Source organism: Peromyscus californicus, unplaced genomic scaffold, assembly GCF_007827085.1.
Source record: "Peromyscus californicus insignis strain IS unplaced genomic scaffold, ASM782708v3 Scaffold_20__1_contigs__length_68692818, whole genome shotgun sequence".
NCBI classification, from domain to species: domain Eukaryota; kingdom Metazoa; phylum Chordata; class Mammalia; order Rodentia; family Cricetidae; genus Peromyscus; species Peromyscus californicus.
In genome coordinates this window covers 58,937,832-58,954,505 of record NW_026294503.1, presented here as the reverse complement: position 1 = coordinate 58,954,505, position 16,674 = coordinate 58,937,832, and the positions used below count along the sequence as shown (strand labels likewise).

General features: G+C 40.2%; 1 protein-coding gene across 3 annotated transcripts in view; it reads left to right on the top strand.

Moving 5' to 3' along the window:
- Adamts20 (ADAM metallopeptidase with thrombospondin type 1 motif 20) overlaps nucleotides 1–2,076 on the top strand; it is a 136,280-nt gene extending 134,204 nt beyond the window's left edge. For 2 of the 3 annotated variants that reach the window (XM_052748744.1, XM_052748738.1), the window contains one exon: nucleotides 149–2,076. In XM_052748744.1, the coding sequence (XP_052604704.1) occupies nucleotides 149–238 (90 nt within the window). In that variant the 3' untranslated portion in view covers nucleotides 239–2,076. The remainder of the gene's footprint in view (nucleotides 1–148) is intronic. The other variant, XR_008220652.1, reaches the window with a different exon arrangement.
- Nucleotides 2,077–16,674: the final 14,598 nt, after the last annotated feature.

The following is a 16,674-nucleotide window of genomic DNA, read 5'->3' as shown; positions in this document are numbered from 1 at the left end:
GACCTGCATGCATTGGACATCAACTAATACAGGGATCCTTGGCTAAGACTCCAGCCATATGATGCAAAGCGGGTGATTTTTCTGTGTTGTGCCCTATTATCAGCTTGTATAAAAGTCTCTTGTGTTTTCTACCTCTTTATACTTTCAGGACGGAACCAAGGTCTATGGCAGATGTGGAGGGTTCTGTGGAAAATGCATTCCCCACATGGCAACAGGGCTCCCAATTCAAGTACTCTGAACATTCAGAACTCGGAAGTACTGTAAAGGTGGTGGTGCTCTGTGAAACACAGGTGTCTGGTGCTCCTTCCTCACTCTTGGCTTCCTGAGACTTCCATATTCAAACCTTTTTTGTCTGGGTGCTCATCAGAGTTTCAGTTCACTTAGTGTTTATAGGTTTTCCAAGAGAAACTTAACAGACATATCACTCTAATCGGGATCTTTTTTAATGTCATAATTTATTGTGGGGAATACAAGCATGTTTAAATGAATTCTATCAAGAAAATGTTGCTGTTAACAGCTTGGACTGGACCATAATTATGTTCTACTATTAAACACACATGTAAATAAACCCCTGATCGGCTTACTATAGTACAATGAAGTGTCATTGTGATGTTAAAATGGAGCAAACAAGAATTAGGAGAAACTATTTTAAATTGCTATAAGCATTATTGAATCTCTCAGTGAATATCAAATTAATAACTATGTCAAATAAGCATGTTGACACCATACTTCCTCCTGATATGATTTTGATTTACTATTTTATTTTTTTCTTTAATTTTATGTATGGATTTTGGTGCTTCAATAAAAATGGTTCTAAAAATGTAATACAATTTTTTTTATTAGAAATGTGCTTGTGTTAAGTATTAAATAGAAAGTGTTGTGACAAAATAGAGAAGGTATGATATATTGGGATTTGATTTTTAAAGCCTACCTCTAATTATGAGTGATATGCTGTTTTATAATGTTTATGTACCATTGTACCTTTATAACTCATATATGTAACTACCCTTAAAAATCTATTTTCTCAAGGTTATATACTTTATTTTGTTAACCAAATAGAAAGATGGAGATCTTAAAATTCCAATGATCCAAAGTTTTGGTTAAATATACAATTCTGTTTTCCTGACCAAAAAAAAAAATTTATTAGAGATTGTGTGGTCAGAATTCTCTAGAAAAACGGGATAGATAGAATGAATTTTTAAGGGCATTATTAGGTTGGTTTACACTATACAGTCTGTATATTCCAACAATAGTTGTCTTCACACTGGAAAGCTGGATGCCCCCAGCTGCCTCAATCTAGTGCTAACGGCCTGGATGCTTGTTGGAGTGATACAGGAGGCAATGCCGCAATGACGCTGGAGCAGGGATGCTGGTCTTCAGTACATGTGGGAAAGCTGAAAAGCTGACATCAGAGGAAAACAACAACCCGGTCATGAGTGCACCAGCAAGACACAAAGAGAAGCTGGGAAAAGCAAAAGCTTTCCCCTCCAGAGATAAGATGGCTCTTCTCCACAGTAAACCTAATGGGACGGTCTCTCACTGGTGTGCACAGTCGGCCTGCCTTCTGGGCAAGTTCAGATCCTGTCACACTGAAGGTCAATAGTACCTATCACAGGGAACCTCAGCTACCTTCTACTGGGGTGTTCATGAATGAATATAAAAATCCACCGCTATAGGTGGATTCTCAGGTATTAAGAGATTACTTTTCATATGGATAATTTGATGGTGTGTTATATGATGGTGGGATTTTAAAAAGCAAATTAGCAAATATCTTCTCATGTTGGCCTATCCTATAAACAAAAAAAAGGGTTTATACTAATGCATCTGCCAATAAATATCAGTGTGCTAGTTTTACCCTCAAAATGTTTTTCTCCCAAATATTTGCTAGAGATGTATAAGGTGCTGTATAAGACACTGGAGTAAGTCAGTTGCCAATGTAGTCAAACACTTGCAGAACTCTGAAATGAACAGACATTAAGATAAAATAGACATTTTCCAACAAATGTTTCATTTGTTATTAAAGCATTGTAATTTATAAACATCTAAATAAAAAATGTATTTGTGTGGCATTAGTAACCTTGTTTTCATGTCCCTCACATATTGAAAAGGACCCACACTGGAATCTCTTCAGGACTCCATGACATTGTTCTGTTCACACTGCTGCACTGGTAAGAAAACAGAATAGCTCCTGTGTGGCCACACATGCTTCTCATGACAAAGGCAATGTGGGAGGAATGTTCAGGAGAGTTTGCTGTGTCTCTGCAGGTTATGTACACAGGATACTGTTGGTACTAGGGTTCAACTGACCCAACCAAATCACATGACAAAGTCCCCAGCCATGGGCAGGGAAATAATGTGTTCTTCCTAAGGGCAGAGGGTCAGACACAGGGAAGTAGGTGGGGTTTACAATAATCTCCCAAGGCAGAGAGAGAGAGAGAGAGAGAGAGAGAGAGAGAGAGCAGATATTTAAGACAGAGTCATCCATCCTCAACTTCCCTAGGAGTTACCAAAGTACTCTCTAGAGTAGTTAAATCAGTTATAACTGTCAAGGGCAGGGGTATGACTCAGTGGTAGAACCCTTTCCTACCATGTGTGAGGTTAAGGAAGAAAAATATTACAACTGACAGGGCATTAAAATGTTACCCTTTTCACGTGTGCAGTCAGATACAATTCTCCCTGTAAGTTTATATTTATCTCATTACTAGAATGTATGGGGACTCTGTGTGTATGTGTATGAGTGTATGTGTCCTTGTGTGTGCATGTGTATGTAGATATGAGGTCTGTAGCTAGAGTTTTCCTGCCTGGCCCACAGTCAGGATAAATCTCTGCCACCCGCCAGTCCCACAACCGCTCAGACCCGACCAAGTAAACACAGAGACTTATATTGGTTTCAAACTGTATGGCCGTGGCAGGCTTCTTGCTAACTGTTCTTACAGCTTAAATTAATCCATTTCTATTAATCTATACCTTGCCACGTGGCTTGTGGCTTACCAGTACGTTACATCTTCCTTGTCCTGATGGCGGCTGGCAGTGTCTCTCTGACTCAGCTTTCCACTTCCCCGTTTTTTCTCCTCCTTGTCCCGCCTATACTTCCTGCCTGGCCACTGACCAATCAGTGATTTATTTATTGACCAATCAGCAACACACTTGACATACAGACCATCCCACAGCAGAGGTCTCTTTTTTTTTTTTCCTGAAAATTGCTCCAAAGATAAGTATATATGTATATGTATAAGTATATCAGGGTCTCACTATGTAGCCCAGGCTGGCCTGCAATTCATAATTGTTACTGTTCTAGTTAGTAGCATGAAACTGGGATAATGGAGCCTGAGATGCGGAGAACTAAAGTCTCATGTAGTCGCCAACTTTATTTAGAGCATCAGACAGTTTATATTCTGAGGGTTAAGCGAGGTCACATGAGTAAAGGTCACATGAATTTAGACTGTATACAGTCACAAGGGCAGCCTGTACTTGGAAACATCATCTGAGTAATTAATGGTAGATGATGGGTAATCGGAAGTAAACCTACTTCTATTTACTATACCTGGGAGGGGGACAAAAGCACTTTCTAAGAACAACCCATATTATGGAGGAACAGAGGCTACAAGACTCTTGTCTTGTTTCCTTGGAGTTTTCTCACGAGCTCTCAGAATTCTCCTCACATAGCTTCATCCTTGGGCCATGTTCCAACAATGACCATCCTGCCTCAGCTCTGCTAGCGGCGGTGCTCCTGATGTGTACCACCACGCCAAGTCTGAACATACACACATGTGTTTTGCTGTGTTGTTTTGGTGTTTGAAACAGGGTCTGGATATGTAGCCTAGGCAGTCCTCACAGTGGAGTGCCTCAGTATCCCCAGTGCTGGGGTTACGTGTGTGGACCATACCCTGTGGCATATTAGAAACTTTTCATTGGCGGGCTTGGTGGCGCTGACCAGAACCCGAACAAGGAAACAGAAGCTCGCAGTTGGAGGCTGGCACTGTCAGTTTCCTGGCTTGGTTGTGTTTTGGTTTGGTTTTGCTCTTGACTGCGTATTTCCAAGTGTTGCTGGTTTGCTCGGATGCTTTGTTTTCCTTCTGTCCCAGATTCTCAACAGACAGCATTATTTTCTGTTTTTACAAGGAAAGACATTCGAAACCAATCCCTTCAACTTCCTGCATCTTTTTTTTTTTTGCCTTTCCTCTCCCCCACCCTCTGACCAAAAACAGAAAAAGAAGAGATTTTTTGTTTTATTTTGTTTTTTTTTTTAAAGCAAATTTTATACTCTTATCCTATGTAATCCTCACAGCAACCTTGTAGGGCATCATTTGCCCAGATAAAAAGTCTTTTTGTCTTTTTTGTTTGTTTGTTTTGTTTCTGTCATTCTGCTCTATCCTTGGCTTAAGGACAACTTTATGTTGTCCTTAAGCACCATCAGAGACTTTATTATACAGTATAGATCCAGCTGTGCCTTCCTATTGCCATTTAATATTTTAAAGATGATACGAATATTTTTGCTACATTCATTTCACTTATTTCTGCAATAACTTACTTTTTTTAAAAAAAAAATAGTTTAAATGTGAGAAATACAACTGACAACAGCGGCCTCTACTGGCCACTCGTGACAATGCAGCTGGAGGACTTGGAACACTGCCCAGCTGACTTCCGCCCTTGCTGGAGGGCTTGGGTCACAACTTCATAGAGTATTCCACACAGTTCTTTTTCAGGCATCATTGACCCAGTTTCCGGCCAATCTCTATGTCCAAACAAAATTCTTATCTGTGTCACATGCATGTGCATATTATATAAAGCTTGGATGTGAGAATCGTTGTGGAATAATCTTTTTGAACACTGTGAAAATGTGTCACTTGGATTGGTTTAATAAACAACCGAATGGCCAATAGCTAGGCAGGATTTGGGGGGCAGAGAGGACACTGGGAAGAAGAAGAGCGGGGTCATGGAGAGATGCCAGGGATGCAGAGCAAGCAGCATGGGCTCTACAAAGTAAAGGTAACCGAGCCATGAAAAAGAACATTGAAAGTACATTAAAAGATATGGATTAATTTAAGGTATAAGAACTAGTTAGAAACAAGCCTAAGCTGTTGGCTGAGCTTCCATAATGAATAAGAAGTCTCCATTTCATGATTTGTGACCTGGCAGGCAGAACAGAAAAAGCCCAACACAGTGTACAAAAATGGTCTTAAATAATATCAAATATTGCCTGACCAGAAGCAAATACAGAATTTGTTTTTGGTGTGATATTTATTTTTCTGATGCCTTTGTTCCATAAATAAAGCCAGGTTGGAACAAGGAGAGAGGTGTTTTAGAGCAGAATGCAGTCGTAATGAAGAAGCTTACATTAAACAAGTTGGCAACTTGGGTGTTTTTTTCCTCGACTGTTGAAACAGAGATTTGAAGTAGTGAGCTCTAAGGTGCCTTTCGGCTGTGAAAGTGGGTCCTTCCTGTCTGCTGTGTGAGTTGGCTGAACTGGTGGTGGAGTTAGCATTGTTTTGCATAGAAGAAGAAAATGACTCCTGGAGTGAGTGACCCAGCCAATCAGCTCACAACTTTTACCTTGTTATACAGAAAAGTTGTTCAATTTACAGATGTTAAGGCAAAAGCAGCCTCCGTTCCCAGTCTTCTACCCATTGTTTCTCAAGCAAGGAAACTTCATTTCTCATATGACTTTATACCCATTGTTTCTCAAGCAAGGAAACCTCATTTCTCATATGACTTGTTTCCTACCAGCTGTCTCTCCTCGAGGCAAATATTTTTGTCTGAACCTCCATGTTCTGAACTGCAAAGTGAATAGAAGAAAAGTAACCCTGCTTACTTTCCTAACATAAAGGGGACAGAATTAAGCAAGCTATTTTTATGTGCATGGTTTTTGTCATTTGAAGTTGCCAAATGAGCTATGTCTCCTTTTTTACAATGTAGAAAACAGTTTGGGAAAGCATTGAGTGAGGAGGGGCTCCAGGATCCAGCTCTCCTACTTACAGATGATGTCACCTTGCAGATATCGCTTTATCTTTTTGAGATGTTAACAGCACCTATTTCATTTTGTGGCCTCAAATATTAATATGTAAAATCTTGGCGCTGTGACAGAACCTAACAAGTTTTCATAAATGTTACCAACCTATCATCGCCATAGGCATCATAACCTATAGCGTCAAGTGATGTGTTATGAACTGATCTTAAAGCTTAAAATCATTGACTTTGTGAGGCAGATGGAACCCAGGCCCCAGCAATGGTGGAGAGGCTTTCTGCTCCGATGGGTATGACAGGTCACCTTGAGCTGCCTGGTGGCTCTTATCTCTGCACACACCATTGCTGTGCCCCTGACCTGTTCTGAATTAGGAATCAGCCCTCACCTCAGAAAGTACTAGCCAGCTTTTTAAGCAGATCCTAGTATTTAGTCTTGTTTACCACGTGCCATTTCTGCCTCTTCCGGCTTTACCTTCTAGTTTCCCTCTCGAATGCTTGCTCCGTTTCTTTGCTCAATTCTTCTTGTTTTCACCCGCCACACAATAAGTGTCATGGGGATGATCTGTCATCACCACTTCGGGCAGCATGTTAGGCACTTTCTCAGAAACTCCATCAAATGTATAACCCAGATGGCGGAAAAGATGGTCTCAGTGTGACGTGTCAATTAAGATTTCAGCCAAACCAAGAATGCAGCCAACTTTCAAAGTTCCCGCACCACAAAGACAGCCTCGGAAGCAGACATTTTTCAAAATTTCATTGTTGAGAGTTGCCTCGTAATCTTTGCTCTTCTTGCCATCATTTCATAAAATGGAACCTTGAAAGAGACCCCATTTTGCTTTGACCAAATTAAATAAATGTAATAATGGGTTTTCTATACCTATGCCAAAGATGAAGGAAACATGCCAAGGTGCTTTGACTTGACACTGAGGGTGGGCATTAATCATCCCTGACATTTCCTACTTACCTGCAGGTAAGCTTCCTCAAAACTCTTAGCATGGGTCCCCTGATAGCCACTTCTAATCTGTCAAGTGTGGCAGACAACGGGGTGTTTGTATGCGTCTTCCAAACAAGGGCTAGGTAGCTAGAGAAAATTGAATCTCCACGTGCCTAGACTTGTAACCCAACTGATTATAGGAAGAGGAATTCTCAAATCATACAGTATTGAATTATTAAAAACCAACTGTAGCCTAAGAATGGTGGAATAAGTGGACATTATCCTATCATACAGACTCTACTGCTCACTGTGCAGATTTTCAAAACCCTCTGCACACTGGGATTGGAGGAGGAGCATGACAAAAAAAATCCCAACAGAAAGAGATTTGCACAAAATATGCAGCAAGGATAAATTTAATGCCTTACTAGATTCATTCCTGAAGGGATGGCCTGATTTATCTTGGTGCTCAGCTTGGGACTCTTCTTACATTTTGCAACTGCCTTATTTTATCTGGTGGATGGTGTTGCCCAGTAGAAAACCTGAAAATATCTGATTCTTCCTGTATGTCTCTTGTACATGGATACAGGCAGTCACCTCAGTTCCATCAGTTGGAAGCAGTGGCTGACTTTAGCCGGAAGTTAGCAAATGATGACAGGGAGGCAGTGGAGTCCACACCAGTGACAGATGGTCCATGGGTGAGGGCTCCATCCTGGGCCCCGAGGAAGCAGCAGGAGTTTCAGTGGCAGCATAACACACATCCGTCGAACAAGCAGGTTCCCAAACCATAGCTGATGTGGCAGCAAATCCGCTGTATGAAGTACTAGAGCGATTTGGGTCTCCTTTTCTTGAATCTAAGCAGATCAACTTTCTTTTTGCTGTTTTGAAAGAATATTGCAAGTGTATTTAATTTCATGACTTAAGTGAGTAAATACATATTTAGGATTATACAGCTCATGGGTGGCATCAGACATTCCAAACAGTATGCTTCATATGTGTAAATGAATGGCACTTTTTACATTGTTGTTGAAAATTTCATAGCAGCAGATTATATATTTTGGTCAAAATTACCTCTATTCCCTCTCCTTCAGTTTCTCTTACATCCCCCCACCATTACTTTACCCACCCAACTTCATGTGCTGTCTCTTCAAAAAACAAACAAAAACAGCTATTGAGTCTCCTTTATGCTGTGTGTGTGTGCACAGGTGTAGGACTATCTACTGGAGCATGGGTAGTGTTTCAGGGGCATTCCTCCTGCAGTAGCCAATTGCTAATTGATTCTCATCCAAAGCTGGGGCTTCAGGAGTGCTTCCTCTGCCCATGGAAGGATTTTGGCTACCTTGAGTTTATGCAGGTCTTGTGCATGCAGTTACAGCCACTGAGTTCACATGCATTCAATGATCCCGTAATGTTCATAAAGTGAAATTTCACAGTGCACATTCACTACTCCTGACTTACAATCTTTCTGCCCCATCTTCCACGATGATCCCTGAGCCTTGGGTGTGGGGTGGGATACAGACCTCCCATTTAGAGCTGAGCACTCCACAGTCTTTTACTGTCTGTAGTTGACCTGCATGCCAGTATCTACATTAATCAACATCTACTGCTAAAAGAAGCTTATCTGATGAGGGCTATGATATGTACTAATCTTTGGATACAAGGATCGTAACTTAAGAAGCCATTAGCTGAATATGGTGCCCATTAAGCAGAATAATAGTAAAAGGTTCTCCCTTGGGCCTATCACCTAGCCATTCACAGGTTTTTGGTGCAGTTAACAGTACCAGGCAGGAGTTCCAGCTTGAGGGTGGGTTTTAAGTCCAATCAGATAGTGATTGGATACTTCTATAACATTCATGCCACTATGGGCAGTTCAACTGTAATTGTAGTCGTTCAGGACTGTGTGAGATTGCTGAACGCTTTTATCCCTAGTAGAATAAATAGAATCTTCTGCCACTTTGAAAGCTACCCAATAAGGATGAAGCTTCCAGGTCAGTACCAGCTTTACTTCTCCATGTACTGTGATTCAACTATGTGTTGTCTTCAGCAACAGGGTTCTGAAGGGTTCGCAAGACCCAGAATGGAGACCATATTTGACTCAATTAAGGCCCACAAACACATAGTACCAGCAGCCATGTGTGTAGGGGGGTCAACAGGTGACGACTGAAGTTCAGGGTGTTGGTCCTCCAGGAGGCAACCCCCTGGTGGATAATTCTTGGGTAGGCAAGGCCCCTGAGACCACAGACCCTGGAATGCCTTTTGTTTCTGCTACGTCTTTGCATGCTTGCGGTTGCTATCTCTCTCTGATATCTGGCATGGTTGAATTGGGTGTGGGGAAATTCCTCACCACCTGTAAGATAAGGTGCTTGTCTCATGGAAACATCCCATTCTACTGGGCATTTTTACCTGTGAATTATTATGAAGATGACTTTCTCCATAAGCTGTACTGTCTAATTGATAATAACAATGCTAGCCTATATAGAGCTTTGATGAATAAAAGTATATACAAGGATATGTTTCACAGCTGAGGACTATGATTTCCACCTGAGGAGCTGCTTTAGATCAAAGCTCAGTTTAATGACTAAGGAGAACAATTGAAATTCCTCAGGAGCCAAACTGGCTCTAATTCTCCTAATGCTGAAAAAATGCAGTCACGAGTTTTTGGTGTGCATCATTGGCTGATACAAAGCCTTGTAATAACTTCAGGTTAGATCAGATGTTTTGACAACAGCTTTAAGATAAAAAAAAAAAACACAGAAGACAATCTAATGTACATAAGGACACACAGCTGAGGTTAAAAATACAAAGCAGCCCAACTGTTAAGGTTGGTTGTTGATCAAACGTGATGATTAACTGTTGTATGATATCTTGTTTGTGTTCCGACAAATAAAGCTTGCCTGGAGATCAGAGAAGAGAGTTAGCTACTAGTTAATCAGAGAGGCAAGACAGTGGTGGCATACACTTTTAATCCCAGCATTTGGGAGGAGGAACAGAAAGATCAGGAGTTCAAGGCCATTCCGGGCAACAGGAGATTGAACCAGTCTTGTGTAAAAACAGAGCCAGGTGTTGGCTCACACCTTTGATTCTAGCACTTGGGCTCTCATGCCTTTGATCCCAGCACTTGGGAGGCTCAGACCTTTAATCCCAGCACTAGGGAGGTGGAGAAAAGAATATAAGGTGGGTGGAGACAGGATCTTGCCCCCCATTTGGTCTGAGATTTCATAGAGGTAAGAAGTCTCTGGTGGCTGCTGCTCTGTTTCCCTGATCTTTCAGCTTTCACCCTTGATATCTGACTCTGGGTTTTTATTGTTAAGACTAATAAGGATCATGCTTCAATTAACTCCTTGTATCCATTCTTGCCCTCAGTCTCCTGATATAAGAACTAGTGATAGATGGGTATATACCCTAAAGATCTAAAGTGCAGCTGACTGATGGTCTTTTATGTACAAAAGTTTAGGTTTGTGATTCCTTTAGGATTCTTTGTGAGACTAACTTTCAAGATAGACAGTAGAACGATTGATCCTTTCTTGGTAGCCTGGTATGAAGCCTGACAGCAAGGGAGTGGGCTGTAAAAAGATACTTTCTGTCTGCTTAAGTTCTGTTAATCTACAATAAGTTATTTAGATGTAAATGTGTATGGGATACTGGGATAATTTTGCTTTTAACCATGTAAGGGAGATGAAAAACATGTTACCTGTACTCTGTAGGAATTTAACAAAATCACTATATGGGATAGAGATTAGAATGAACAGATGTTTTTTAGAAGTATCTTGACCTTGAAGAATGTGGTAAATAATGATTACTTTGCTGAGGGGGCCCTGCAGCCATCCCATGACTTGGGTCACAAGACACCTCAGGCATACCTGGGGCTCTTGTATTATCATACATTGCACACAATGTTTAATGAAGGACTAGAGTCATGGAGGGGTATGATGCTCCCCTTCAGTAAGACATGTAAACTAAGGTTAGGGACCCTGGTATGAGGAAATATTTTATGTAACAATCTATAAATATATTTTTGTACAACTGTTCCTGCAAAAGCCAGCCAAACCCAAGCCAGCTGAATCCAGCCCAGTCAGTCCATCAGAAGAAGCTGATGATAAAGAAGGAAATGATCAAGAGAATGTGAGAGTGTCTTTTTTCCTAACCCCCTCAGATAGAAAAGTCTTAGTGTCACTGGTGAAGTGGATTCCCTTTGATCCCTAAGCCTCCTAGAGGCTGATCCATGGGGCGGCAATAACATAGGAAGTTCTCCATCTCACAGCAGCTTCAGCCAAAACTATGGACCCAAAGTGGGGACTAGTCTCGAATCAGGAATAAGGTTTATTAGTGCTTGGGGAGTTACAAATCTTGCAGTAGCTTCAATTATGAAAGACATTTTTGCTGAATTTTGTTGTGAGACATTTGTACACTATGTGAAGGTGTATTACTGTGATTCATGTAATAAAAAGCTGAATGGCCAATGGCTAGGCAGGAGGTATTGGTGGGATTTGGGGGGAGAGAAAAGGAGAGGAGGAGATGAATCTAGGCCTGTGGGAGATACCAATGAGACACAGAGAGAGTCAGACATACAGAATGAAAGAAAGGTAAAAAGCCACATGATAAAAAGTAAATTAATAAAAGCAGGTTAAATTAAGTTACAAGAGCTAGTGGGACAAGCCTATGCTATAGGCCAAGCTTTCATAACAGATAGGAAGTCTCCATGTCATTATTTGGAAGCTGGCTGGTGGGACGGAAAAAGGCTCATTACGTTTAGGATATAATAATCTCCGTTGGAAATTACTATCTTTTAGAGAAATGCATTGACCCATGCCCTCCTGGTTTTTAGAGTTTTTGTTGAGAAATTTGCCACTATTTTGATTGGTTGCTTTTGTATACAACTTTGTACTTCTCTCTTATAGTTTTCAATATTCTATATTTGTTCTGTACCCTTAGTATTTTAACTATAATGTGACATGTGGAGGTTCTTTTCTAGGCTGTATTTGGCATTCTAAGACATCCCATGTCTGATGGCTATCTGATTCCCCTGATTTGGGAAATCTTTTGCTACAGATTTTTTTATTTTCTTATTTTATTTTTATTTTTATTTTTTTGTGGTTTTTCGAGACAGGGTTTCTCTGTGTAGTTTTGGTTCCTGTTCTGGATCTTACTCTGTAAACCAGGTTGGCCTCGAACTCACAGAGATCCGCCTGGCTCTGCCTCCTGAGTGCAAGAATTAAAGACATGTGCCACCAACCGCCCGGCTTTTGCTACAGATTTATTGAAAATGTTTTCTAGGCTTTCAGCTTGTAGCTTCTCTTTCTATGCCCATGATTCATTATCTTTTAATGGTGTCCCAGAGAGCTCATGCATTCTGTTTTCCATGTTTTTATTTTATGTTTGTTGTTTCTTGAATGTTGCGATTCAATTGCTTTATCTTGATCTATTGCACTGGTAAGGCCTTCCACTGATTTTTTTTTTAAACTTTATTTAGTGCAATTTCATTTCCAAAATCTCTATTTTGCTAGTAGTTCTGCATCTTAAAGGAAGCCATCTCTCACATCCTACACTTTCCTCCTTACTGTATTTGGCTGTTTAGTTGTACTGTCTTTGAGTTAATTCAGAAGTTTATTAGTGTCTTCTTTGATTTCATCTCACATTATGAGAGTTGTTCTTTTAAACTATTTGTCTGCTATTTCACATTCTTCACCTTCACTGGAATTTGTTACTGTGTAATTGTTACCATGTTAACATCATGTTGTCTCACTTTCCTTCATTTTTCTTGTGTTTGTCCAGTAAGAGTTGTCTGTTGGGAAGGGCTTTTGGTTGGAGTTTTAATCCTCTATGTTATTTCACTTGAAGTATTTGTAAAGCTCAATAGGACTAGGTCGTGGTAGGGTTAGAATGTAGTTTTCCCCACTGGACTGGGGGTGTATCTCAAGAGCTAAACACTCAACCCACATGCTCAGGGCACTGGATATAATCCACAGCCACACTCTGAGTGTACAATATTAAATGCAGATGCAGCCACAACTAATGAATAAGTCTTCTATGAAAGTACAGTAATAGCCGATCTAATTCAACTGCTCCTTCAACTTTAATGCCAATAAGTTTGAAGGAATAAATAAACAGTGATTGTATGACATGTACTAATAAATTAGTCGCTTAGGGTAGGAATGGAAAGAAAATAATGATGACTATCAATTAGTTTTAGGGAAATGGAGAAAAATGATAAAAGAAAAAGTAAATAGAAATGGGAAACAATAAAATGGGAGATGAGGCAGCCTCAGATAAAGGGAGAGTGGAAACAGAAAGAGAAGAAGAAATGAAACCAAACAACTGAAAATAACCTTAAGACCCAGGAGGCTCAGAGATTCTCAGCCCTAGGCTAACTTGCACTCTATGGGAGACCTTGCCTCAAGGAGGAGGAGGAAGAAGAAGAAAGAGAGAGAGAGAGGAAAAAACACAAGACAAGACTATATACTATTGCACAAAATCATACATAATCGTAGATGTTTTTCCTGTTTCTGCAATAAAATACTCAGACAAAAGCAAGTTAAGAGAGCTTTTTCTTTTGGTTCACAGTGTAGGCACACAGTTTATAATGCCAGGTAAACCATGCCAGCAGGTGCTCACAGTGACTGGTCATAGTCCATCCACACTCCTCTCTGTGAAGGCTAAGACACAAACCTAGGGAGCAGAGCTGCCTCCCTGTAGGATGCATCTTCCATATTCTGGTAACTCAATCAGGTGGACCACTCATGGGCTAAGTAATCTCTCACAGAGTTTTGTCACATGGATGATTCCAGATCTTGTCAACTTGATAGTCAACACCAGCCATCATAGATGTTAACTATGAGAAATTTAAGAGTGACTAAAATATAACAGGACAAAAAGAGTAAAAATTTATATTTTAACTTCTCAGTTTAGTTTATAACTTTGATGTAAGCATATTTTATAAAAAGGTCTATAACTTAAGAAAAGAGAAAACAAGATGGAAGAAAAATGAGGGGAAATGAAATAAACAATTATTAAAAAACTGAAATACAAATGGATGAGAACTATTTTAAAGGTTCAACATCCTTAGACACTAGGGAAATGTAAATTAAAATTACTTTGTGATTTTATTTTAACCTAGTCAGAATGCCTAAGATAAAAAAAATACATGATGACAAATGCTAGTGTGGATGAGGGGAATGATGAACACTTATTTGCCACTGCTGGTGGTGGGACACACTGTTGTAGCCACAGTGGAAATTAGTGTGGAGCTTCCTCAAGAGCTAGAAATAGATGGACTACATGATCCAGGTAGAGCATTCTTGGATTCCATATCCTACTATAGAGCAACTTACTGATCATATTCATTGCTGTTTTACTCACAATATCCAGGAAATAAGAGAAACAAATTCCTAGATGTCTATTTAATAGATAATAATCAATAGATAAGGAAATGTGGTGCATTTGCATGGTGGAATATTATTCAGATGCTAAGAAAAATGAAATTTGCAGATAAATAAGTAGAGCAGGAAAGGATCCTTCAGAATGAGGTAACCCAGACCCAGAGAGACACACGGTGCATGTTTTCTCTCATTTGTGAATGTTCACTTTGAATTTTCTGAGATGTGTCTTTCATTTGGAATGCCCATGAAGCCAAGTAATTAGTAAAGGACTGTGAAAGCAAGGCTGTCAAGGAATGGGAGATAGAATGCAGTGATAGAAGGATTAAAGGGAGATAATGGAACAGCAGCTTAGATTGAGATGGGTTACGGGATCGCATGGGAGAGGAAGGAATATGGGGAGGGATAGCTAACAATAAAGACCTTTCAAAACAGTCATATAGTTTCCTAAATATAGATGCACGAAATAGTTTAAATGTAGCTATTTCTGTCCTCGTCACTGTTCTACCTCGTGAAAAGACACCAAGGCAACTCTTATCAAAGAAAGCATTTAATAGCAGTTTGGGAAGTTTAGTCCATTATTATGGCAGGGAGTAGGCTAGCCTGCATCGTGCTGAAGCAGGAGCTTTTCACTCTGAGACACAGGCAGCAGGCAGAGCAAGAGACTGGGCCTGGTGTGGGCTTTTGAAACACCAAAGCTTGCTCCCAAGTAACACAAAAGGTCACAACTACTCCAACAAGGCCATATTTCCTAATCCTTTCTAACAGTTCATCAACTAGGAACCATGCCCACAAATATGTGAGCCTGTAGGAACCAATCTCCTTTAAACCACCACACACACTGTAACACGGTCACAATGATTCTATTGGACACCATAGGCTACCAAATGAAAAGTCCAGTGTCATGAATAGGTGACTACTTTTGGAGTTGTTGGCCACTGAGACCCCATAAAATCCCCACCCTAAGCCTGGCTGTGGTGGTGCATGCCTTTAATTCTAGCCCTTGGGAGGCAGAGGCAGATGGATCTCTGAGTTTGAGCTAGCCTGGTCTACAGAGCAAGTTCTGGGATAGTTAAGGCTATACAGAGAAACCCTGTCTCAGAAACAAAATACTTCAAACATTAGAGGCTGTTTGCCAATGATCTTGGTTATTGTACAGAACTTGACAGTAAGTCCCTATTGATGAAGACATCACATACTTGAATTATAGAACACGGGGAAATCAAGCTTGTACTCATCTAGAAGCTTTGACCCTGGTGGCTAGCTCTTATAGTGCTTGAGGGCTGGAGGTACCATGAATGCTGCCAGAGGAGAAATATAATCATCAATCTTAACTATCATGAACCTGCAAACTACATGATGACTTTCTTGGCTGGATCTATCCACTATGCAATAGTGGCACACACTTCATGGGAGTAACCAACCACTCTCTAAATGGAATTAAGGCTTGTTCCACGAGATGAAACCTATATCTGGCACCATTATTGGGCCAAGAATCTGTGATCAGACAGGTCATAGGCACTAGGGAAGACCCTACATTCTGCTGAAGGACATTGCGTTAAACCCATTCCTAATGACTTACCATCATGCCCATGCATTAGTGCAACTCTCAGCCCTCATCTAAGAAACTTTCTGCAGTAGACCCTAATGAAACAATTGTGCTACTATTATCCTTCTCAGGGACAGCTGCTTCTCAGGAATTTCTGGCTCTTCCCCTGAATCCCCTATATGTAGGTGCATGGGCATTCTGAGAGATAAAATTTAAATGTTAGTCCAATGAACATGCATAACAAGACAAAGGTGACTCCTGAAATTCTGACATTTCAATAAGGCTAATAAAAGAGAGCAAAATGCATCCAGAGAAAAGGCAAGGAAGAAATAAAGGAAGCAAAGAAAATCACCACAATTAAAAACACAACAAAATAAAACACAGAATAGATAAAAGAAGAGAATCCTAATATATCCAAATTTTGAATTTGTTTAAAGCCACCTTCTGTCCTCATAGAAATTCCCATAAAATGTATGATATGAGAACTACGAAAAGCAGGCCAATCACTGTTCAAGTTAGAAAACTGGAAAAGAGAGTCCTTGCAAATGACTGAATGAAGTGTTTATGGGGAAAACACTAAACTCTTGAATCCTCATGTTTAAAAACAAAAAGAGCAAGATTCACAGACCTGCAAGAAGGAATGTAGAAGCAGAGTGACAGGGACTTTTAGCATACTTTCTTCAGAAGCTAAAGTTGTATCAGAGATCTTGACCCACGCATTAGCATGTGTAATCTAAGGTGTCCCGCCACCAATTCCTTTGAAACATAGAAACACTGTTGAATAGTGTCCTGTAGCACAAAAAGTTAAATTTCTATATTTGAAAATCATGTTCTCTGAAGATAATAAATTAAAGTTA